Source organism: Trachinotus anak, unplaced genomic scaffold (genome assembly GCF_046630095.1).
Source record: "Trachinotus anak isolate AG129_WGS33_773 ecotype Australia unplaced genomic scaffold, CSIRO_AGI_Tana_v1 ptg000014l, whole genome shotgun sequence".
Taxonomy (NCBI): Eukaryota; Metazoa; Chordata; class Actinopteri; order Carangiformes; family Carangidae; genus Trachinotus; species Trachinotus anak.
In genome coordinates this window covers 10661091-10686853 of record NW_027273865.1, presented here as the reverse complement: position 1 = coordinate 10686853, position 25763 = coordinate 10661091, and the positions used below count along the sequence as shown (strand labels likewise).

Below are 25763 nucleotides of genomic sequence, written 5' to 3'. Positions count from 1 at the left end.
TGACGTGTCTCAGAAAGTGATGTCAAGAGCATCAGAATATAGACGTTTCTCAACATTTGACTTCAAATCCAAAATTTCTTGTGTGCAGGATGAGCCCCTTGAGATGCATCATCTCATTTTCAAGAAGCTCCTGACACGATATTACATTAACATTTATTACATTTACAAATGATTCTATACAGAGGCTAGAAAAATGGTGAAAACACACACAAACACATACACATACACACAAACAAAGTGATAACAGTAACATTAACAGTCAGGTTTTATCTTTTTAGCAGAAAAATGAGCAAATTCCTGACAGTCCTCATTCATTTTTCATGGTCCTCTGTGTCCACTGGGTTACACAGTGTTACACAGCATTCATCACTACCACATAAATAACACTCCCCCAAGCTTATTGTGATGGTTTGAGTGGTAGGCTCATAATATGACAAACTCCCCCTCAATCACTCTTTAATCTTATTCTCTCTGTTTCTCTCTGCTGTTCTATAACCAGCTGAAATGACTTTTTGGCTAAAGAAAACATATTTACAGTGTAGAAATAAAAACTGCCATACCAGTTCTACACAACTAAGACACAGTCACAGTCTGGCAGTTAGTAAGCGACTATAGTGGGCCATAATTTCAACAACCTTTTATGACCTTGCTCTGGTTTCCATTTTAAGGGAGGCATCCTTCATTCTGAGCATGTTTGGAATAACTTGCTCTGTTTCCTTTTCTGCAGGACACAGCTCTACTTTACCCATGAGCTCAGACAATAAAGTCACATAACATCCAAAAAGAAAAATCAGCCTTCAAAAACCTTCTCTCTTCTTGGTTAGCTTTTACAAAATTAAACTTGCTTTGTTGTATTTTATCTTTTACTCTTGTTCCTTCTTAGGGATTGGAACAGCTATGCTTTCATGCAACTTAAAAAGAAAATCCAAGGTTTTTCACAAGCTAATACCTTAAAAAAAAACACCAACCTGCCACAAAGTCCTTCCACTACTGTGCATCAGTGAAAAATGGGCAAATGAGATGTGGTATATTTGGTCTCTGGAGAAAAAGCCAGCAAATAATAAACCAATTAGAGAGGGGGGGAAATGGCCTGAAATGAAAAATGCAGACAAAAAATTAAGTGGTACCTTCACCACAATCACCTGGACTCAAATTCAGGTCCCCTGCTGTGTACCAGCCTGGCATCATTCATATCTCATTACAGATAGATGTGGAAACTGTGACATTACTGATTCTAGTCCAAACTCAATTCACGACTGAAACACAATAACATCTCACATCAGACATCGGCTGCAGCAAACCAAAACAAGTATGTTTCACATTTGATTATTGAAACCTTTTACACTGTACGTCTCTGTATGATCATGGGGGTTTATGTCTGTTTGTTAAATATGAAGCTACAGCTAACTTTGCTTCGTCGCTCTCTTGCTGAGAGTTAGATATAAATATTGATGCTGCTGTCATATCTATCTGGTAAATGTGAAGCTACGGCCAGCAGCCTGTTAGGATAGCTTAGCGTAGAGGTTGGAAACAAGGGCAAACAGAGAGCTTGGCTCTGTCCACTGGTTAAGAAATACACCTGCCAGCACTTCTAACACTGACTAATTAATATGTCATACAAAATCTAAAGTGTGAATAAAACAATTTGTGATTGTAGGGGGTTATGCCTGACTATTTCATGGGTGGACACAGAACTCAATCAAACTCAGTGTGTCATTTTTACTCTTCAGATTTGTTCAGATTAAACTAAATGTAACATGTTTATTTGGGAGCTTTAGAGGTGCTGGTAGGTGTATTCTGTTGCCTTTGGACAGCTAGCAGCTTTCTTTACCCTTCATTTAACTTCATTACTGTACAAACATGAGTGGTATCAATTCTCTCATCTAACTCCCAGGAAGAAAACAAATCAGCACATTTCCCACAATGTCAAACAATTCTTTTCATTTTTGAAGTCATTAAAATGAAACATAAACACCACAATCAAGAAACATCAAGATAATGTCTTTGCTTTTGCACTGTTGTGGATTCTCTTCCCATGCAGTTTAATTAAGAGATAAGAGAACCTCTCTGTTTGTCTTTCTCTTCACACTCAGTAAAGAAATTTCATAGCTGAGTGCTGAATCTCGGGCTGCAGTGCAATAGCACAAGGATGATGAGGTGCATCTCTTCACAGACAACACATGCACATGTTATCTTTCTCGAAGCAGATAGCCGCCTCGACACCCTTCTCGTAAAATGCATTTCGAGCAATGCACAGGTCTGCTCTGTGACAGCTGTGATAAGGATAAATATTTTGTCTTTTCTAGGATTGTGTGCAATGAAAATGCCTTTTTTTTTGGCAAACAGAAAATGCTCAGGAGGGAAGTGAAGGGAAATCAAAATTAAGGGAGGGGAGCAAATGGAAAAGATTGAGGCAGGGAGACAGAAGTGAAAATGAGATAAAGAAAAATGACAGTGAACAATAGACCAGAGTGAAATTCATCAAATTTCCACTAACAAAAAATGTGACTTTTTACCACAGCACATAAAATTTCCCCCAAGTAAATGGGGCAGAACATGTTCCAGACAGAGTCTAATCTGCCACATCTTTAGGATGTTTTATATCATATGAAGGAAAGCTAGACAACAGAAACTCTCAACACACCCTCAGCTATTGACTGACCTAATGTAAAATACGAACATATTATAATAATAACACATACTTGATTATTATCTCTGCCATTGGTCTGTCTGGGGATGAGCACTTGGGGTGGATAATTGGTGGGATAAGTATTCCACTTATTCGCTGATGAACTCCCTGTGGGACTGTGAAAGGGCTCGTAGTCAAATCTGTTCTCAAGTGTGTCTATTTCTGGTCAGTCTGACATCTTGAATAAATTTACGAGAATCTTCAGCAGTGAAGCAGACAGCGAAATCCGTTTTAAACTATTAAGAATGATGACATTTAATCTATAATCCATATGCTGGCCCTTCTCCCTGGTTTGTTCTGCAACCAGACTCTCTTCTGAAGTCAGAGTTCACCCAGTTTTGTCATAATCACAGATGCACATAAAATAATACCAATACCAATAATAATACCACCCCACACCAGCAAATACAGTAATAGCTAGAAAACTCCCCTGGGTTTTGTGATTGGTTCATTACAGCTGTTGCTGTAAGGTTTCTTGCACTCCCCTGTTCCAGCTGCTCAGTTGTGGAGATTTGCTGCTTTTGTTTGTCTTGGAAAATAGTAATCTGAATATTTTTAGGTTTGGCTTCACAGTGCACACTGTGGTCCTGTGCTCTTCAATAATCTTGTTTCATTAATCATTTTCTGGCTGTGTGTAGAATCTACATTTCTGCCAGACACTGAAAAATCTTCTTGTTTTTGATTCCGCTGACTCCAGCTCCTTCTGCCCTCTGATCCCCAAATACAGATGAGAACCTGAACATGTCAGCCGGTCCAACGAGTTCTGTCCAGTAGTAAAATAGTGGTTCCTGATGTGTTGATCATAGTCTGCTCGAGCAGTCACAGTCTGCACCAGTGCTGGCAATACCTGTGACTTGCATTTAGAAACATCTCCTCAGTGCCGAAATTTAGCCCCAGAAACAAAAGCAGAACCTGTGACAATGACTACAAGTTACAATTCATAAAGTTCCTGTGATGGAAAGCGGGCTACAGGAGTCACAAGTATGCAGACTTGATGGCAAATGGTCACACAGAAGCTCTGACTGTTACTGTTGGACCGTAAAACAGTTGGAAATAAAACATAATACTAACCTCTGGCGTCAAAGAACTCCTCATCAGAGCTGTCAACTGATTCCTGTGCGATATTCTGCAGACACCAGTGCGAGGCGCTGTGCTTTCGTGATGTACCTGTGGGTCAGAAAAGGAAAACAAGGACACAGAAAATCTGCCTTTAGACTGGAAGAATGACAGGCATGGGTCGTGCCATTAATCACAGGACTCAGGGACCTGCAAAACAGGCCTATTTATATTTTTGTTCTTTTCTTTTTGCCTTTCGATTGATAGCTTTAAAAACTCTGAGTGAAAAGCAAATCGTGAATGCCCCAGGTGGGGATAGATGGCCTTTTGAGTGTCACAGCAGGTGAAAAGACCCAAATGGACTTTCCTTTGAGTAGTGTCATAGCACACAAATGTCTCAGCAAGGAAGCCAGGCAGTGTTTTTATGACCTTCTGATACAAGAGCAAGGATGAAAAGGGATTTAGAGCACTTTCCATTTGTTGACAGCATTCACTCTCAAGTACCCAGATATAAAACCAGTGCAAACAACAGAGAGAGGCAAATGGTTTCTTAAAAATCACTGAGGCAGAAAGTGGCTGCAACATTCAGATGAAACAGACAAAAAAAGCTGATTGTATTATAGTTGCTATCAATTAATTCAACAGAAAAATAGATGAATACAACCTGCTTTTCAAGTGCCATTTTACTCACTAACAGGTCCTTCTCGATGTCTGCAGGAGAATTCTCATCTCATACTACTCCCCTGACATGTGGTGTCCCTCAGGGATCAGTCTTATGACCCATTCTATTTTCCAGTTACATGCTGCCTCTAGACTTTGCCTTTAGCAAAATCTCCTACCATTTATATGCCCATGAAATTCAGCTGTATTTCTCTTTTAAACCTTCTGAGCTGCACAAACTCTCCACTCTGACCGACTGTTTAAATGACATTAAGAACTGGATGTCAAACAACTTCCTACAGTTAAGTGCTATCAAGCATACCATCAGTGACCTGTCCTCCTCTCAACCCAGTCTGCAAAATCTTGGCATTATCTTTGACCACTCTATGAGTGTTGACGTACACATTAGGACACTGATTAAGTCATATAGCTAAACTTAGGTCTATGGTGTCACAAAATAAAATGGAGATGTTAATCCATGCCTTTATTTCTTCTCAACTGGATTATTTTTACCTGTCTAACAAATCTTCTCTTCAGCACCTACCATCCATCCAAAATGCTGCTCTGCCAGGCTTTTAACCAAATCAAACAGATGGACACGTTTGACACCTATTTTAACCTCTCTGCACTGGTTTCCCATAAATTTTAGAAAATTTAAAAAAAAATGTACTTCTTCTTTAGAGCTGTACATGGACAGGCCCCAGAATATATCACAGAGCTCCTTCACCCCCACACCACGAGTCGCGCTCTCAGGTCCTGCACCCTGGGTCTTCTAGGCATTCCATGAACACGCTTAAAGACCCGGGGTGATCGGGCCTTCCAGTCAACAGCTCCTAAGCTAGTGAACAGTCTTCCACCAAGTTTGAGATGTCTTGAATCAGTGGACTCTTTTAAAAAGAAGCTGAAAACACATCTGTCCAGACCAGCTTTTAGATAGCGTGTGGTTTTTTATGCTCTTAACTGTCATCTTTAATCTATTTTCCTCTTGTTATCTTCCCGTATTCTTATATTGTTTTATCATTTAGTATGTTTCCTGGAGTTTCTGTGATGTTTTCTTCCTTTTTGGGCCAGCAACAAGCTTTAATAAGCGCTCCTCTCTCAGCATTGCTGCACTCTGATGTAGCTGTAATGAACCTCATGTTCCTCTGCTGGCCTGGGGTCAAATCTTGAAGCTCCATTTTCCCATAGCCTGGGTCCACTGCGTACTTTCTCACATCACAGCAATGACATAATGAAATCACTATTAAATACGAGACCCACGGATATGGTAAAATTGCTTTATTATACCTATTCTCATATGAATCATGGAAATTAAGTAATGGTTAATAAACCAGCCAAAATGGCACAATTCAGTTCCACTAAATTGCCCTGCTTGCAAATGGATACAAGATAGATCAAGCAGCCATGCACTGTGACATATGCACCTGAATGCATACTACAGAAAGTCTGTTTGCTTATTACATTGTATGCATGTAATTATTTACTCTGTGCTGGAGGAGACAATTCGCTCCTGGGATAATGAACAGTTTGCACCCATCACTTTTGCGGGTCACACAGTGTACCATCCAACATCAGCTCAGCTCCTGAGCCCCACTTGCCCCCAATGAATTCCAAAATGAAATGGTCTCACAGAGAAACTCATCCCTAGAGGCCATGCATGATGTGTGTGTGTGTTGTTGTCTCTCCCCAACAACGTCACATGTGGAAATCATTTTCAAAGAGATAATATAGTATAACAGCTGTTTGTGTATTTCTCACACATACCAACCATGTTAGTAATTTAGTTCCTTCAAAGATTGAGGAAAAACATGTACACACACACACACACAAGATACACATTCTTTCACCATGCAGATTTGGACTTGCAGAGACAGAGTAGCTGTCTAGTCATCGATTCCTCTTTTAATGTTAAACCAAACCAGCCACTTGAGGCTGGCTGCAATTACTGTATAATTAGCTAATTGTCAAACAGTTGCACTTGTTGCACTACACTGCCGCATAAACGTGGATGAACGGCCCAGTAGCTTCACCTTCCTGACGAGGAGAATTATGACATCCTGTACTTAAATACATGCCTGCAAAGTTAGGGAGAAGATGAAGCTCTCTCTTCAACCTTTGACTCAGCAGCAACTCTTCCCCTCAGCAAAGTGCTCTCCAGAGGCTCCATGATCCCTGAACCACTCCGGAGCCTGTAACCCTGTCATCTTGGCCTGTACTGCAGAATGATTGAGGAGGCTCAGGTGAGGCTCAGTCCTTGTGTGAGTATTTATTGTGAATCAGCTGGCAGCAGCAGCACTGCCAGCGAAAGCAGCATTTTTCCTGCACCTTACACAGCTGCCCCTTATATACTGTCCCTGAGCACAAATTGGTTGATTAAACCAGCAGTGGTGGAGCTGAACATATACAAATTATACAAGTCTTTGCTCACAGAGAAAAAAAGTCTAATCCTGCACAAAACATTAAGATGATTACTATTTCCCCCTCATAATTAATTACCCAAAATGAAAACAGGAGCTATGAATATGTATTAAATTCTGAGCAACCTCTTCACCAGAGCACAGTTAAATACAGCAGGTAAGAACCATCTGTTATTTTGCAAGTGTGTCAGAAGTGTTCAGACAATTGACGTACCTGCTTGTGGTGCATACCCAACTGCTCATTTATGTTTCATGCTTTGTGTCGGACTGATTTCCTGGCAGTAGCATAGACATTAATACACACACACACAGCATGAAATACAAGATGACACTGAGGAGAATCTCACAAACCTACTCTCTCTCCTTCACTGAATGCTGTAGTATTTGATTATCCACCTTCACACATGAGCTTAGGAAGTGTCAGAATATGATGTTTGCGCTGCACCACTGAATCGATATGATTGGTTGTTACTGGCTATATAGCTGTGAATGAGCCAATCATTGTAAAGCATACTGCGAACAGCTGGAGCAAATTAGCCGACACAAGTTTAACTTCACTGCTGTGCCTGAACAAACACAGTGTTCAATGACTTTATTTTTCTTTCGTTTTTTCAAACAACTATCATCCTTATCAAGAAATGAAGCGAGCCATACAACATACTGTTGAGAAAGGTTCTTCTCCAAAGCTGGATTGTGAATTTCCGGTTTCACTTTGGTTCTTTATGCCGTTTAATGAGACAACAACAGGCTGCAGACGTACCACTCAAAATGTAATTAATTCTTTGTGAAGTAATTATCAAAAGATTAGGTCCTTGACTTCACACAGTTTTACACACAGTGGGCTCCTTAGTTCTAGACAGTGATTTTTCTGGCTCCTGCTGACTTTTTAAAGTTTCATGCTGAATTGTTTTTAAAAAAAGGGACTTTGTAAAAGGGGTCTTAAATTGCTGGCTACACATTTGATGAACGTCTAGTTTATGTCATGCTGAAAGACAGAAGCTAAACTATGTGTCCTCAGAAAAGGAGACAGCTTTACCACTTATACATACAGAGGTGGGGGGTGGGCTGGAGCCAATCACTGACACTGGGCGAGGGCGGGGTACACCCTGGACAGGTTGCCAGTCTATCACAGGGCTGACATGTAGAGACCAACACCCAGTCACACTCACATTTACATCTACAGGCAATGCAGAATCTCCAATGGACTGTGGGAGGAATCCAAAGTACCCAGAGGGTAGTACACGAGGAGAACATGCAAACTCCAAACAGAAAGGCCACAGGCCCCAGGTTTGAACCGAGAACCATCCGCTTTGAGACGACAGTGCTAACCAGGTAGATATGGTGCTCTCAATTCATGTGTTTATTATTGTAACCATGACAACCAAGGTCCAGTATGCCTGCTGCCACTATTACACGAGTAACTCTTATTGGTTGTACCAGAGGGTTGAAAAAACGAACTGTATGGTTTTTCAGCTTGGGGGACTGGTTGGTATTCACACATATTTTCAAACAGTATGTTTCCCTTTTATTGTTAAAAGACAACAATGCTTTTAGATTGTATGTAACCCCACAAAATAATGTTGCGTAAAATGCCACTGGCCCTGGGAGTAACATTGGGTTGTTAATATTGTTGGCAGTAATCAAGAGCCGCATATACTTATGTTTGCAACAACCACAAACATTCAGAACTGAAACAGCAAAACACACATTTGTAGATTTGTGCGGCTGCAAATTTCTGCATCTAATATTTGCCCCGTCACTCTCCTCTGTGCTTTCTACTGGACTGTCTGAGTATTTTGAAAGAGCCATGCTGAGGAGGCATATGGACGGGAAGAGGCGTTCCTGTCTGCCACAGTGTTGAGAGCTCCTGTGGACACAGAAAGCACACTCTGAGTGTGAAGAGGAGCCGGTGGGGAGAAATGCATGAGCAAAAGAAAGGAACTAGTTTGAAAAAAAAACACTCCTCATCCAGCTATCCCAAGCTAGATGCCATCCTAAACAACTGCCAGACAGGTCTCTCCATCATGAGAGTTGATTTGTTGAGTTCCCTGTCACGTTCCCCCTTATGCAGCCCTTCGACTGATCTTAAAATACCCATGTGCTATATATTCTGTGGATGTCACTGCATCCAGTTTACTCCTGAGGCTATACAAGGACTTTGAATGTCTCATAAGGTTTAGGAAATCTAACCAATTGCTTGTGTGGCTGAGGCCTCACACCAGTTCACCAAGCGATGCCTTCCCCACTGGGTAATGGAAATGATTGCTGTATCTCCCTGCACAGCATTTACAGTACACTATATCCGCACAGATACTGAGTGAACGCTTGAAATAACTGCAGATTATGATCACAGGATCAGCGGGGCTGCAAATCTGAGCAGACCATACTGATTTTACGTGGAAGCCAGGGAAAGTGTGTTGACAATACATTGGCAGGTCATTTTTTAGGAGACAACTTTTCTCATCTATCAGTCACTGCAAGTTGGCACTTCACTCTTTATGAGAACAAGACTTATGGTTTTACCCTAGATTTCACTAAACAGTTTACAGGAAGTCAACATCAGCATAATTGGATTGTTGTCCCAAGCTTATTACATAACTGGTTATCAATGTACATGGTCTTGAATAATTAACAATATCACTTACAAAATGAAAGCTCTGAGTGACTGTCTGAACATAATGTGAATAAAGTACACTGTGCCAATGAGTATTTCAAATAATCACACTGACAATATTGTCAAGCCAGAATACTACATGTATGTTACTGTAGGATCTCTACAGTACATTATACCTTATGACAATGCAAAGGACCACAAGACTGAGAGTTTACAGCCAAGCAGCTCTGCGAGACTGTACTTTGGCACATCTCTCTAGGGACTATGAAGGTTTGTACTAAATTTAAATTGTTGATTAAACCATTAGCCATTTTAGTCTAGATTCAGTCATTGGTGATATGGACACAACATATATGCTGTTATCTCAAAAATGCAAAAACAGCATCTGGTCTGATGTCAAAGAATACATCCAGACAATATAGCACTATATCCCTGATATTTAGGTTTAATTACTACGGACAACAGCCTTTGGTTGATTTGAGGCATTGGTCTACATATTAGTTTGCTTTTTCAGGCACTTTTTTTTATACTAACAAGCCAAGACAGATCAAATGCAGCTTTCACAGTCATAACAAGCAACCGTGAGCTCGTAAATCTTGCTCAAGTTTCATGCCTTGTCAAGCCTTACTGAGTTAAGGTTTAACAAAAAAAAAACCTCAATTTCCAGTTACCGTAATGCACCATGGAAATGTTTTGTACTATATTAATACACTAAGATTACTAAGATTTATCAAAGAATTAGCAAAGTATGGTCAAGGAGAATACCAATTTGCAGTTTATTAATTGTCAGTCCTTCTCACTAATTAGACATTTTAAATTCTGTTTCACAGAGTTCAAACAAAACCGCCTACCAAAAGTAACAATTGGTGATTCATTAGTTACTCTGATCCAATTGCTTTCGTGTGCAAAATTAAAGCATGCAAAACCAAAACAAGCTTATCTTTTGAAATTCAATGTGAAACTTGAGGAAACTGACAAGGAGGGAGGGAGAGACCTAACTTCACTGGGATCTGTTCAAAGAAAATCTTTGTGTAAGTACCTAAAAAGCTTCAGAGAAAGACAACACAGGGTTGCTTGTGATTCATCTCATCCTTCTTTCATCTCTTTCTCTCCATTATCCACCTCCAGTGGCGTTTACACACAGGCCTGCAGCCGGTTGAAACAGTGGACTGACAGCATCTATTAGACTACTGGAGCAACTCCACTACAATCACAGGTTATACCCCCTCTCTCTGCCGCTTGCATACAAGTATGATTCTCTAGCTTTGCTGCAGACACATGACTGCAGTGCTGCACATGTGTGAGAAGATAGCGCTTAGATATTAAGCTGTCACAGGACACCACTGGCTCAAGTGTTTGACTTTTAACAGAAGACTGGATTGATGGCTCAGTCTTATCACTGTCATTACTGTGCCCAGCAGTAGTCCCTCAAAATGGTAGATTGGTGAAAAGGTGTATTTCAGAGTGTTTTGCTTATACTGCAGGTCTCTTATCACTTTAAAGCTATTGTATGCGTGTTAGTTCCCACCACAGAGGGCATCTGTTTTCAAAAAATTATCGACCATGCACAACCTATCTGGCACCAAACAGCAGACAGACATGGTTAGAGACTAGCTGGTGAACAAGGTGGAACATTTAGCAATTGAAGAGTCAGATGCTTCCCTTCAGGAGTTGGTGGAGGCCAAAACAGAGGTAAAAGAAGAGTGAGCATTGGACTAACATTAATCAGGTGGCCAGAAACATGATTCCAAATAGATACTAAAGCTGCTCCATGTCTGCCTGCTGGACACGTAAATAAGCAACTGTTTGCTAAGTTCATCATGTCAACTTTATAAGGTGATGATCTATCAGATTTGTTTACACATGTATTTCTGCTGCCCCCAAGTGCCTGAAAAGTCAGTCACTGCAGGTTCAAGTGTAAGACTGTACTGAGAAAACTCCCATAGGTTTCATGGAAAGAATTATGTATGTAATTTGGTACTAATTATAGGGAGGTGTAACACATTAGCGTTGAGCAGTAACACTCATTAATACTCATTAATGCTCTGGTTTCTATAACAAATTAAGGGATTAGAAAAAGTTTGCAGACAGCAGAGTCAATGGAAATGTACACTCAGTCGGCAGTTCATTAGGTACACCTAGCTAGCACCAGTGCAGTCTAATACAATATTCTTGCAATAAATCTTACCTTCATAAAGGTTATGATGCCCAGCACCACAATCCACAACCTATAAGATGATCATACAGTTGAATCAGCAACTGTCTAAAACAGTCTCAATAAAAACTGAACATTATAGCCTTCATGGAGGTAGGATGTTTTGCAGGACTGTTATATTAGCAGGCATTAGTTTTAGCTAGGTGTACCTGATAAACTGTTGAGTTAGTAAACGTCTTTCCAACAAACTGTGTGAACTTCTACTTTATTTTCCGCTTCAATAACTTTTTTTGAATGAAATGATGTGTAATACTGAATGAAATGCTAGTTGGGGAAATAAACAGAACAATAGAGAGAAGCTGCAGGAGCTATTGCTATTGAGCTAACAGATAACCTTTCAAGAAACTTCCAGCCTATGAGCTAGCTAACTATAATTTAGGCTTGTCTACTTAATTAGGAAAGTTAGCCATGGGCAAACCCACGTCCTGGACTCACCAGGTTTAGTTCAGAGTCAGAGGAGGTGTGAACACCACACTTCACTGCGAGGACGGGACTTCTGGAGCGTTTTGCTGCTTTAGTGTCGATGGTCATTAAACACCTCCAAACGACAGACTGACTGATTGTTAAACCACACTGACTCATTTTCTATTTCTACATGTTTTTAATACAGAATATTCAACATGAAGGTGTGGAGGCTTTTGGGGATGTTTAAAGGCGCCGAGCTCACTAAAGTAATATAATGAGTAATGTAATTAATGATTTTCAGTGTATGGTAATTAGTAAAGTTGACATATGAATAAGATATGTGTCAATTTTTGCAGACCAGGGAGCACCGGCGCTGACGGCAGCAAATGCCTCTTCCTCAGCTCTTTGCTTGCTATGCTTTTCTTAAATTTTCTGCCTTCCTAAACATCTTGCCAAAGAGCGCTATTAAAGATTACGACAGCACTAAGGAAAACGTCTGTGGTGGAATAGCAAAACAGAATAGAAAAGTTTTATCCTCGGGACAGATAAAGTTTCAGAGCCCCACCACAGACGAACCCCTGGGAACAAGATGCCTCCCCTCAACAAACTGTTCCATAGTTTTGGGGCATAATTAACCAAAGCTGCCGCTCCATGCCTTTTATTACTGGTGACAGGAACAGTCGAGGCTTGAGACGGAGGATCCAAACCAACCTGGCAGGCCCATATCTCATAACTCTGTCAGACAGATAAGACGGGGCAAAGTCGTTCAATGATTTGAAAACCAAGAGAGGAATTGCAAATTAAAATCACCTCTGTGACAGACTGGTAGCCAATGTAAAGATTTTAAAGTGGGAGTAATGTGTGCTGTCTGTCTGGTTTTACATCCTGCACTTTTAGACACACTGGTGGGAAGAGCGTTGCAGTAATCAAGTCTGCTAGATATAAAAACATGTCAACATCTCAGTATCATCTAGATATTTTAACATGATAAAAGGACACATTGGACACATTTCTGAAGCGACTCTCTTGATCTGTTCCTCAGTGGTAAATGCAAATCTCTCTCTTTCTCTCTCTCTCAGCCTTCGCCCCAATTAAACACTAAAATCTCAGTTTTATCTCAGTTGAACTGTAAGAAGTTCATCTCCACATTAATGTCATGAATATACTGTATGCCATGCAAGTTGTCAATGAGGCTATCGTCATCTGGGGATACAGAGGTATACAACTGGCTATCATTTGCGTAACAATAAAAACTGATGTTATTTTCTAATCACAGCACCAAGTGGTAACATGTAGGTGATGGAGCCCCGAGGAACAACGTTGAACACTGGCAGTGTTGTGTTTACGTGTTTTGCATTACCCCCAATTAGCCAAAAGAGAAAACAATTACTGCAGGTTTAACAAAAGAAAAAACTCATGTTTGATAAGAGAGTGAGACCAGACAATCCAAAGGTACTAAATCCTTCCCTTCCAGACAATAGAAACATGCTTGGTAAAATTAAATACCTCAAAAATACAAACAAGATCATATACAAAAAGTTAGCATATCAATATAATTTTTACACATTTATTTTAGCTACAAAGCCACATGGACTGAAAAAATTGCATGCAACTTCCCTGGTCCAGTATTGTGCTCTAAGCAGCTTAAAAAAGGGAGCAGCCTGTTGCAAAAGAAAACTTATTGGGCTACATTTTTCACCATCAAATTGACTCTCTGCCAACAGAGGCCACCTGTTTTATTTAAAGGGTATTTGTCTGGCAGTGTTTATGATTTTAAGCTGCTTTAGTTTGGTTATGTCAAATAAAGGAGGGAGGCTGATGCTGCACATCTGTTGCTAGAGAAATTCAATTTTGGTTTTAAAGTGATCTGAAAATATTACAAACTCATAAATGAATTACTTTTTGGGCAACAGTTAAGACATTTTCATCAATGTTGATAAAAGCAAAAGGTTTCTAGTATTTATTTTATTTTTCCAAAAATAAATAAATGTGGAGAATGTGAAAGGAATCAAATCAATAAACAGAACTGGAATCAGTTGTACCTCAGGGGATGACTTGTTGCAGATGTGCCCATTTATATATCAGAAAGCAAAATCAAGTTGTTTTTTTCAGTTTTTTTTCCCTCAATGAATCTTAACAGCATAATAAGCAAGCAAAGAACATCTTTCATTCTCTGTGACTCATATCATATGGTATTCAGAGCGGGGGAAAATCTCTCTCTGACTCAGGTGATTTCTCATGAATCACACCCTATAATTTATTAATCCATATGGTATTTTCCATTGATTCTCAGTGTAATTTGCACACTAGATACATGAGATTGAAGGGAAATTCAATGCAGATACGTTAACCAGCAGGGCTGCAATATAAAGGGAAAGTTTCTGGTGGAAGGCAGCTGTTGAAGACTGTGAAATTATGTATTCAGGATGGAAACTCTGGGAGAGAAGAAATAGCATTACTGCAGCCCATGAAAGATTTATAATTGAACTCATTCATCTTTCTATCTCCCCTATCACACATATATGCCTTGATTACTCTGCTAAAAATCACACTAAGATGATAACATTGAACCATGGACTGCACATTTGCCTGTGGCTATACAGAGAATGACGTGGAAACGAACTGTATCTCAAACTTGCTTTTGTAGTTAAACTGAAGTATTTACTAAATTGTTGAATGTAATGAAAAATCAAAAGTAAAAACAACAATAAAATCATGAATAAAGATGACACCAACAATACACGTAAGAACAAGATGAAAACTTGTTCGGTGCGTTTTTTGTTTTTTTTTTCAAAAGGTTATTTAAAGGACAATAATAGCTCAAGACAAATCATCTCACAAATTGGACTTTCACGCCTCAGGTCCCAGTGGGCTCAAAGTCAATTTTATATGTAACAATCACACAGTCCAAAAGTTTAACAGTATTTAATCTGGCTTTCATCACCTTGTAAAGTTTCTAGAAGGGTTGACAGTTCATGCCGGGTCTGATCATCTGGGGTTTCATCATGCAGCTGACATTCCTTTCAACTGAATTCATCATGCAGGTGGTTTTCACACAAGGGCATCATTTCCAGGATTAATGCATAAGTATTTTCTTTAAAACTGTACTTCTATCTCCAAGTGGCATCATAGAGTTAAGTGTGGTAAATCCTGGAACAAAGTGGATTATAAATCCTCTAGAGTGGAAATATCAAAGTTGAATAAAACATTTTCTGAAACATCCACATCAAATAAACAAAGATTTTCTGCATGTCGGGACATCTTTTTTTTTAATCATTCACTTTATAGGCTTGTGTTCACACCTGTAAGTGAACCACTGCTGCCTTTTAGTTGTTATGTGCCATTTGTTGGAAACTGTTTGGAAAAGGGCAGCCACTTTCAAAAAGATACTCGCCAAGTGACAGGATAATTATACAGCACATGAATTGGCCTTGGGATAGCCTTCGAGCAAGATGCCCAGCCGTGCTAACGATGCTAATGGTAGCGTACGCTCACCACTGTTATTAAGCCAGCATGCATCAAAATCTCGGCCCCACACATGCCCCACCCCTTTGGCCATATTTGGATTAGCTGGGAGATAGACTATTCTCGTGATCTTTGTCAGGAAAACCATAAAAGGCCCTCTTATAAATACCAAAACAGTTGCTTCTCATTGAAAAATCAAGCTGCCCCACAAGTTTACTGACTTCTTATTGAAAAAAAGTCACATGGACTAACAAGTACTTATCGTCCTGCAACATTATGCACAGATACACGGGAAGATCAAAAGTTCTTCTTCTGGTGCTTGGGAAGGAGTCATGCTGCACTTAAATGAACTTGAAGGATTTACTCAGCGTCTCTGGTGGTTACACAGCTCACCAAGAAAACATATGTGCATTAGTTGAGACTGCATTTGGACACTCATTAATAGCAACAGGCTGCCAGAAACAGAAAAAGGAAATGGTGCCTCATGTAGTGCTAAATAATAGAGGAAATGGTTGCCATGATTAGGGGACAATTTGGCCAAATTTTGGAGTAGCTTTTGTATTATCACACAATCCTGTGCAGGACTTGGTATCATCTTTTTATGGAATTATAATGTGAACACTTTCCTTACCAGAAAAAAATGACAGCATTTGTTATTTGGATACCGGAGCCCACTATTCACATCCTGTTTCTTTCTTTCTTTGCAAGACTTGTTGCTATTTTTACATCATGTTATTATTCTAGAGGATTATAATGTTCCAATTAAAGATTAAAAGCAAAGTGTAAGTGTGCAGTGGAAATCAGTCTCGTTATTTTGTATCTAATTTCATATGCGTTTGACATATCGTAAGATACAACTGTTTAATCACTATCAAAAAAAACGCCAGTTAATGCTGTGATATTTTCAGCCTGATCACCTAGCGCTAATTCCTGTGGCTGGTCCATGTTGCTGTCTCACCATTCCATTGAAATTTTCTGGTCCACACCAGACTGTGAGTCAAGGCAGTCTCTACAAACTGGACCCAGTGGTACCAGAACTAAGTATCACAGGTTTGGTTTTTAAGACCCACAGGTCCATTTCTGGCCACAGGAAATAAGCCTGAAACACAGACCTCTATTACCACCTACCTCTGCCATGAGGGTCATTCAGTATACATGTGGTATTTATGTATGCACGATGGAGGTATTACAATTTTGATTTCTGAAATTGCTTCAATCTGAGCTGAAGAAGGTCCTCATGAAGTGCGCTGGGTTTTGAAAATAATGAGCGAGCTCTCAGCGCAGAGCATGGCCCCATAGGAGGAATTCCTCTTCATCAGAGACCTAATCTGCTTTTGATCAGTTGCTACCATCCTAAAGGAATTTCTTCACGCAACAGCGTTATCTCTCATTGCCCTCGCTCTTCTCCAACGCAGATGGTCTGTAAGCTAAACGAGTACCAATCTTCTCGTTTTATAATTACCAGTATTTCATAACCAAGGAACTCTAACAGCAAGTGCTACTGGGTCATATGCGATGGCAACGGCTGCCGTCATGCAGAGAAGGGCAGGAGGGCCCTCTGATGATCCAAACCACTTCCAAATGAATATTGAACAAGCCAGAACATAAGAGAGTGATATCTGCCACGTCAAGAGGAAATTTGTTTTCTTCTGTGAATGGAGAAAGGGGAGGAAATGAAAAGTGCCTGTGCCTCTCCTTTCAACATGCAAAATGTAACACTGTACACATTACACATATCAACAAAGAGTAAGCAAATAGTCTGTTGAATCTATTTATGTCCTGCCTCAGTGAACATCCTTCACAAAAGGTAAACAATAAAGAAAAGTCTGCTTGGTCCTCTGTGAGCTGCAAATAGCTATTAATAGCCTGCCCCATAATTTAATTAAATCTCATTTCAGCACACTGTTAAAATCAATCTCTTCGGCAAATGAGAGACAGACAGCAGATGGATGTCTCCTAAAAAATGTCAACCCGGTAGCAGTTTCACCTTCAAGACATTATCCTTCTGGATTACTTATCTGCACTGCGGCGATGCAGATCAGCACTTCCATCGACTGTTCACAGACTGCTATGCCCCGACTAGGTGATAATCATATTATTGTAATGATAATATATAATTGTTATCACATATAGTTTGTCCCACTTAAAGATGACTGCATGTGAAGGGATTTACATCATAGGTCTATACTTTACAGTCTGAGGCTTTTGAAGGAAGGAGGCAATCGGTTTAACAACAGGTACCTGGTAGAGGGAAAAAGATGAGACCTGTATTTACTGTCTATGGGGGTGTGGCATCCACTATGATCAGCTTGGATTGTCTCTAAACCTGCAATAACAGATTTTTTTGGCCACCAAAACATTTACGCATCCAGGTGACACAGAGAAACATTGGCATTCATTTGGACCTGTGTTTCTGTCCACCTGGTGAAAGTAAGTCCACTTTCTTTTAGCTCTGTCTTTAGCATCTACCAACTCCTGAGAAAAACATGCGGCTCTTTAGCTGCTAAATGCTCCACTATGTTCATCAGCTAGTCACTGAATTTCCACAAGGGATCAATAAAGTCTATCTATCTATCTATCTATATATATATCCATATTTTTTAGTATTATGTCCTGATTAACCTTAAGTCTGCAACTAGGAATTATTTTTATTATTGATTAATGTGGCAATTATTGTATCAATTAGCCTACAAAATGTCCATCACAAGTAACAAGAGCCTGAGGTGAGGTCTCCAAAATGTTGTGTTGTTGGACTAAACTCAGTTTACTGTCACACAAGGCAAAGAAAAGTGATTTACATGATCAGTTGAGCAGCTGTCAGTTAATCAATTAATCATTTCAGCTCTACGATGGAAAATTTAAAAAAGCTGGTTGACAATTCAAGTGAATGATTTGCAATTCAACCAGGCCCTGTCCAATATGTGCTTCCAATCAACTCGCAATGGAAATCATCCCAAAATGGTATAAACTTACTTATAACATTTAGACCCTGTTGGCTGGACACACCAGTACATTTTAAATTAAGTGTCTATACAAATAGTCTACCATGGAAATGCTGAGGAACTGTGGCTTCAAACAGCCTTCTTCATAGTGTGAAATCTTAGGTGATTCACAAAAGGTGAAAAGGCTGATTCCGCCTTCTACCCTGTATTCAGACACTAGTTTGACGTCAAGACTTTTAGCTGAGACAAACAAGAAGTACGGGTGCCCGTCTCCAGGTGAGCTGGTCCCCTGCCACCGCCTTGTCTCCGACCTCAAATAGCAGCGGGCCAGCTGCTGTGTGCTTTGGAAATAGCTGCTCCCCGACACAGACCCAGTGTGCTTCCCCATGACAAACAGCGATTAAATTTAAATTAACACTGTTTTGTATGATCAAATAAAATAACGGAGGTCACAGGCTGAATGCATTAGCACATATCTCTGTATAATTCAGAGAACACTGTGGTGCTGCTTGTTGAGCCGGCTGTCTAGGGACCATTTGCCGGTGCGTCAACACTACACACAGCAAGATGTTGCAGTGTAATACAGTATATAAAGTATTTATCATGTCTTCAACTGAGTGATAAGAACAGGGTCCAGGGAATCACTGACAGCAATCTCAATCCTTTTTGCAGAAAATGTAACAGCAGTCTATTCTCTATTAAGAGACATTACAAAAAACTGTACTTAGCACTTAAATACTGGTAAATGGTTTGCTTTCACTTTCGCAGAGAGAGAAGAAAGGAGAAAGAAAGAGGGAGCCTGTTCATAAGCATCCTTCAGGTCTATTTTTAGCTTGATGCGGAATCTCAGCAAAACAGCAGGTAGGCTACCCATTTATTTTATTTGGACAGCAAATGAAAAAAAAAAAAGACCTTCAGACTGATCCAATTTCATCAAATATGAGGAACACAAAATGCTCAGAGGTGCTAGACTTCACACTGGGCCCTGGAATGATCCGTGACGTCTTACAGAGAGGACAAGCAGTGGGGTCGACTGTGGGAGGAGGGGATGATGAAGATGACTGAGGGTGATTAGAAAAGCTAAAGTTCCTCAAGGGATTTGGCAGCACAATACTTTCCTGGCTTCAAGCCACAGCTCATGCAGTGGGGTGGAAGTACCCTCGAGGATAGAGAAACAGGCGTGGAACTCAGGAGTGCATGGTTTGATTTCCCATGCCAGCTGGTTGAATTGTGGGTCCCATTAAAAAGTGCTTAACCCCTCTACTGTCATGCAGCTCCTCAGTTGTCAATGAAAAGACTTTGTAGGTGAGAACATTTAAAAAATCCTCATTGAGAAGCAGAGTACAAATGGAAATGAGAATTTGTATGTCCCAACAGAAAGGAAGTTGGAAAAAAAACATTTTGGTAAAAAGGCTGACAGTTAATGTTGAATCATCAAGACAAAGAGTCTATAGCCAGGCAAATGGCTGTGTCAGACTCTTTAGGCACAGCAGTACTTTGAGCTAAATGCCAAAGTCATCGTGCTAACATGCTCACACTGGCAATGCTAACATGCTAATGTTTACATGGTAAACATTATATCTGCTAAACATCGTCAACATAAATACTGAACAAATTTAAATGATGACGAGATAGTGATGTTAGATGACAAGTTAAGGGATCCCCAAAGTGACTAATATTAGTCTTAAGACGGACACAAATGTGTATTGCAAATTTCATGACAATCCATCCAATATTTGCCAAGACATTTCACTCAAAACCGCAAATCAACAGTGAACAAAACTCCCCACGCACAGCCAATATTAGCGATCAGGTGGTGGTTGGCCCACAAATATCAACCTAGAAAGAACGAAAAGTCAGGGGATCACTATAGTCATTAGGATACATCATCTAGAAGCCATGAATGATCCATTGGGAAAATATTAAGAGATTTCACTGGATAAATTAAAATACTGACCCAGTGGTGGTGCTAGATGAAGGTCCAGGGAATCATCATAGTTAGTAGGATTCATCCGTTAACACTACGAATGCCTGTACAAAGTTTCATGGTGATCCATCCTTAGAGCCCCGTGGCTTAATAAAATGCCATTCAGAGATCAATTAATATTCTTTTGAGTCACACCTGCTTTATTTTGAGAGCCAGAGCTTTACTCAGCACAGCCCTCATAATTCCTAAATCTCTATTACACCACTCAAATTATCTTTCAATATTTGGATGATTAAAACTGGGGTTCTCTTCTGTTTTGATAACCAGTCAGTGAATCTGGGCACATGGCCATGTAGCTGAAAGAAGGCACAACGAACTGTAAAGCTTAGATAGTCCATAAACATCGGGTGTAATTCTTCAATGATGAAGTATAATACACGCCTTTTATTTCACAGTCCACATCCCAGATAATAATACAGATTTTTCTCTAAAGTGGGCAAAGGGTGAAGGTTTAAATGAGAAGTAAGAAGTGTGGAATCCCCTGCAGCCCTCCTATAATTGAAAATGACAAAGATCTGCATACATAAGTGAAAGTTGGGAAATTAAAATGTCTGTTGTGGCCATGCTGGTGGAGCTTTGAAGAGCAATGTTTCTATATATGCTCAACTTCCTAAGTTATACTGTGAACAGAGGTCAAGCAATATTTAATGAAAACAGATATACTGCCTGCTTGAGATATCACTATACTAACAGTACCCTCACACATATTGCACCTTGCCATCAATCTGCCAGTGGCCTGCGAGAGCATCGCAGGGTTCACATGATTTTATTGGGCTAGGCTGAAATAATGTAAGGCCTCACAGTGTAGTTTCCATTAGCGGGTGAATTTTACGGTGAGGCTCAATGCGACATAATTAAGATTTACTGGAGAAGACATACAGTGCAGCTGCTCAGATAAAAGATTGGTTTTCCAAGCATTCAGAGAAACTAATTTGTCTTGTGAGATTGTCTACTAAAAATAGGACTACTTGCTTGATTTCTGGAGTACAACAAACTCTTAGTGGCCTTAAAGGTTACAAGTGACTTATTTTCATGTGCAACAATTTTGATTCACACACATTTGTATAACTTAGTGACCCAAAAAATCTTAATAACCCAAAAATATAAGCATACAATCACACCTTTTACAAGGTGAGAGGGTTAGAAAGAATCTTCTGCCTCTCCTGTTTGAAGTTATTCCCTTTCATATTTGTGTCATGAACTGGGCCTTTTATTAACCTTTTATTGGCTCCACCTTTAACACAATCCAGCACCATCAGGTAACCAAGGAACTACAGCACACAACTCCCTCTCCAGACCACAAGCAGTAAGGGTTGACAACTCACTGTCATCCACCATTACTCTCAATACCGGCACCCCACGGGGGTGCATACTTAGTTCATATCTCTACACCCTCTATTCAAACATCTGTCTGAATCCATTATCCACTGCTTCAAGTTTGCAGATGACACGGCTGTCCTCGCGCTGCTCAATAATAACAACAATGACTCTCTCTCTGCCAGTCAATATTCAAATAACTTTATCCACCTTAACATCCAGAACTAAAGAACTGCCAGTTCTTCTTCATGGTGCTATCAGTTTTTTCCATATGCTTACAGTCACCAACAAACTCTTACAGATAACTCATTTACCCAGCAAACTGGTATTCCCATCCCCAGCCTGAGTGTGTCACCTCATCCCTGATCTGCAAAGCAGTCACAATCACACATTACCCAGACCTCCCACTCTACTGCCACCTTACAACCAATCCCATTTCCTTCTGGCCATAGGTTCACACTACCCATGTGCAGAAAGGTCCGGTTAAGCAAGAGCTTTGATCCTACAGCCATACAAACTTTAAATAAGTAACCCCCTCCAATCCAGCCTGTGGTACATAGAGTGTAAATCCATGTCTTTGTTTCTGTTCTGTGAACCGCAACATTAAGTGTCCTGTAACCCTGTATTTTGTATAACTCTGTGTAATCTATCTATCTATCTATCTATCTATCTATCTATCTATCTATCTATCTATCTATCTATCTCTTATTGGTATGTGCTTCATGCTTAATCTGCTGTACTGCCTGTCTTTGTTCAGATCCTCACAACTCACATTCAAATTCTAGTAACAATGCCAACTTAAGAGTCCTTCACTGATTTAGCATTGTGCTCCTATAACACTGTCAGACTCACTATGTCGTAAAAAGATCAAAACTGTTGTAGCAGAACAAGATTTTTTTTATTCAACTCATTCTCCTTCCTTGTCAAAACTTTGCACCTACATTACCCACAATGCAACTAGGCCATCGAAGTGGGAGATTCAGACGTGTTAAGCTTGTACAGTGGCCAATTCCCTGACTGAAAATAGGATACATATACCACAGCTAAAATGAAGTGTGGGAACCAGTAGATATAGAAAATACATTCTCTCTAAATATAGGGAAGGAGAGATCCAGAGGTTAACAGGTTAATGCAGCTCCCGATCTCAGCCTGGTATGTTTTATTCTCATTGTTTTACCAAGTTTCCTCTTTGTATGTCACTGTAGCCTCGTATCTAGTGAGGATGTTACCTTAAATCCAAGGCAGCAATATCTTAAAGCCCAAACCAAACTGAATAAAATCCCCTCTCTTATGTGACACTTTTTGTCACTACTGAGAGTAATAATGATTTGATATGTTATTGATCCCTGAAGGGAAATTCTCCCTAAACTCTCGACCTGTGGAAAAGGTCAGAGCACAAAGGCAACATACAGAACAGCAAACCTGAGGCTGGAAGGGATTTGGTCATTTGCTCAAGGGGTCTTCAGCAGGGCAGATGCATGACCAGCACAGGGACATAAATCCAGTACGTTCTACTGAGGAAAACTCTCACTGCTCACAATGCCACCTCCCTGCTGCTCTCAGCATGCTTATTGGGGCTTTTACATTTATTCGAAAATGTGTGGCACTAGAACTTGTGAGTTAGCCCCATCAGTCAGATTCATTTAAAATCTGTCTGAGAGAGAGAGACAGACAGACAGAGAGAGAGAGAGAGAGACCTCTCAAAGCACTGCATTTTTGACAAATTTGCTGAAGGACCACATTGGAAACAGGTGGCATGTTTGAGCTGCAAAAGAGCCATCTGAATGAGCCACAATAAATCTTTCATGCAACAGAAATGTCACGACTTCAGAGGCCTCGCTGACGCTGTCCTGTCAACACTCTTTCACAGACCACACACCCAATTGAACAATCAAACAAGTTGCATGAAAAAAAAAAAAGCCTGCTATTATTACCAATGCACTGAACTCTTTTGATAATAGTCTTTTTCATTTCTGGTTTAACCTTGTGCTGGTTTTCTGTTTTCTGGTGTATTGTCTGATGCTAAAAATGGAGTAGAATATATTACAGTGAGCGCTGTTATTGTCTTGTGTCTATGGATTCTGTGACCTGACTTGAAATATCAGCAAGTCTTTTTTACTGTATGATCACATTTTGAATTTTAATAGGCTGTTACCAAAAATAGAGTCACCCCGTGTAGTAACCCAGTTAGAGTCACATACACTGATAGATGACGAGCCGGTGACCATGGGCCTTTAGATCTGTCTGCATGTGATCACCTGTCAACATTTGGTCTTTTTGCCACATTTGACCCTGCGGAGTCACGTTGTAGCACCTGCACAGAGACAAACGGGACAGACACGCTTTCTGGCGAACAGATGTGAGGATGCACATGCAGACAGGTGCAGACCGGGCTCAACAGTGCACCGGACCAGACAGTTGGACGTGCACAGGTCCGGTCGCATTCCTACAGATTGCTTCCATGCATGCGGCTCCAAGGAGCCCCCCCCCCCTTACCTCTTCCTCTCGTTTCTTTTGACATAGTGTCCTCCCCCGTGTGCCTCCGTCTCCGCGGTCTCTGGGTGAAGCCGTCACGTTAAGCGTTTGCTCGGACAGCTGATGAAGCGGCGGCGGCGGCGGCGGCGGCTCTTCCTCCGTCCCTCTCCTGCCTGCTGCACCTTGACGCCTGCCAGACCGAAGCAGGGGGAAGCGGGCACGGCGAGCGACAGCTGCCGTGTCGGACTCCTCTCAGAGAGAGAGGGGAGAAAAAGGGGAAAAGCAAAAACAAACAACACACACACAAAAGAGAGAGAGAGAGAGAGAGAGAGAGAGAATCCGCAGCTGCGCTCTCATTCACCTGTGTCAAGTCCCTGAGAGCATCGACCCGCCCCTGCTGCGGACATACTTTGGATATTTGTTGTATCGGTGCAGACTTGACTCACATGTGATGCCAAGCCAGCTCTCGCCTCTCCCCCCTCTCCGCCGCTAACATCAGCCGGAGTTCCTCCAAACAAACCCCGGTCTGCGGCTCCACCGCCTCCAGCGGTGCGCACACGTCCGTGGCTGCGGCCGCTGAAGGACGTCCGTCCTCTTTCCTCCCGCCGCTCTCTGACTTCGCAGAAATACTCAAGAACAAGTGTGATGGATAAAGACAAGGGACAGCTCCTCCATTCACTTCCTCATACACCGGTGATGTGAAAGCTGTTGACCAGTGTAGGCTATTAGGCATTGGCACGACGCATATAATTTAGGCAAATTGTTCCGTCAATTCCGTTTGATCGATCACAGCAGAATCAGAAGTCTATACAAAAATATTAGCCGACAGTAATTACACACCACATTAAACTTAAATCAGATAAGAGTCATCATGAGTGACACTCATGCAGCCTCTGTCGTGTGTTTTCCATACACAGGGTGTGGTTGTTGCATATCTATTGTATAAAAGAGGATATGGAGAGGATGAGGGGGCGATGAGGAGCTGGGGGACACTAAATTACAGCAGAGTCGTAAGTGTAGAAATATTACAGCAATTACGCAGAATATTAAATTCAAAGTAGGCAAAAGTTATTGTGAGTGTCGCTGTTGTATGTCTGTCCTCTCTAAGATGCGATTAGTCCGTATCTACTTTACAAAAAGTGGATATGAGGAATAAGGATGAAGCAGATGATGGTTAAAAATCAGGACCAATAATCTGTACAGAAACATGACATGGATTGCAAAGAATATTACATTGTCTATTTTTTCCTACACAGATTGTGGCTGTTGCATATCTACTATATAAAAGAGGATATGGAGGAAATGAGGAATGAGGATGGGGAGCATGATGAAGGACACTAAATCACTACAACCTAAGGATGGAGGGGTGAAAACTACCACCTCTGTCAATCATCCATCACTGAAGCAGCAGGTGTCACCTTGGTCACGTAGGGGCAGTCACCCAGGCAGAAAAGAAAATGTTTTAGGCTTTGAGTAGTGGCTTAAAATATAACCAAGCCCATGAAAATAAAGTCATCTGCA

At 40.7% G+C, this 25763-nt stretch overlaps 1 protein-coding gene and 1 long non-coding RNA gene across 2 annotated transcripts in view; one reads left to right on the top strand and one right to left on the bottom strand.

Moving 5' to 3' along the window:
- pitpnm3 (PITPNM family member 3) overlaps window positions 1-24924 on the bottom strand; it is an 88475-nt gene extending 63551 nt beyond the window's left edge. Inside the window, 2 exon segments of the mRNA XM_071496317.1 lie at window positions 3761-3856; window positions 24264-24924. Coding sequence (XP_071352418.1) covers window positions 3761-3856; window positions 24264-24288 — 121 coding nt within the window. The 5' untranslated portion in view covers window positions 24289-24924.
- On the top strand, window positions 24828-25763 carry LOC139631783 (uncharacterized). Its single transcript, XR_011693450.1, has 3 exons — window positions 24828-24935; window positions 25160-25252; window positions 25499-25763. It is a non-coding gene; the product is annotated as an uncharacterized lncRNA (long non-coding RNA).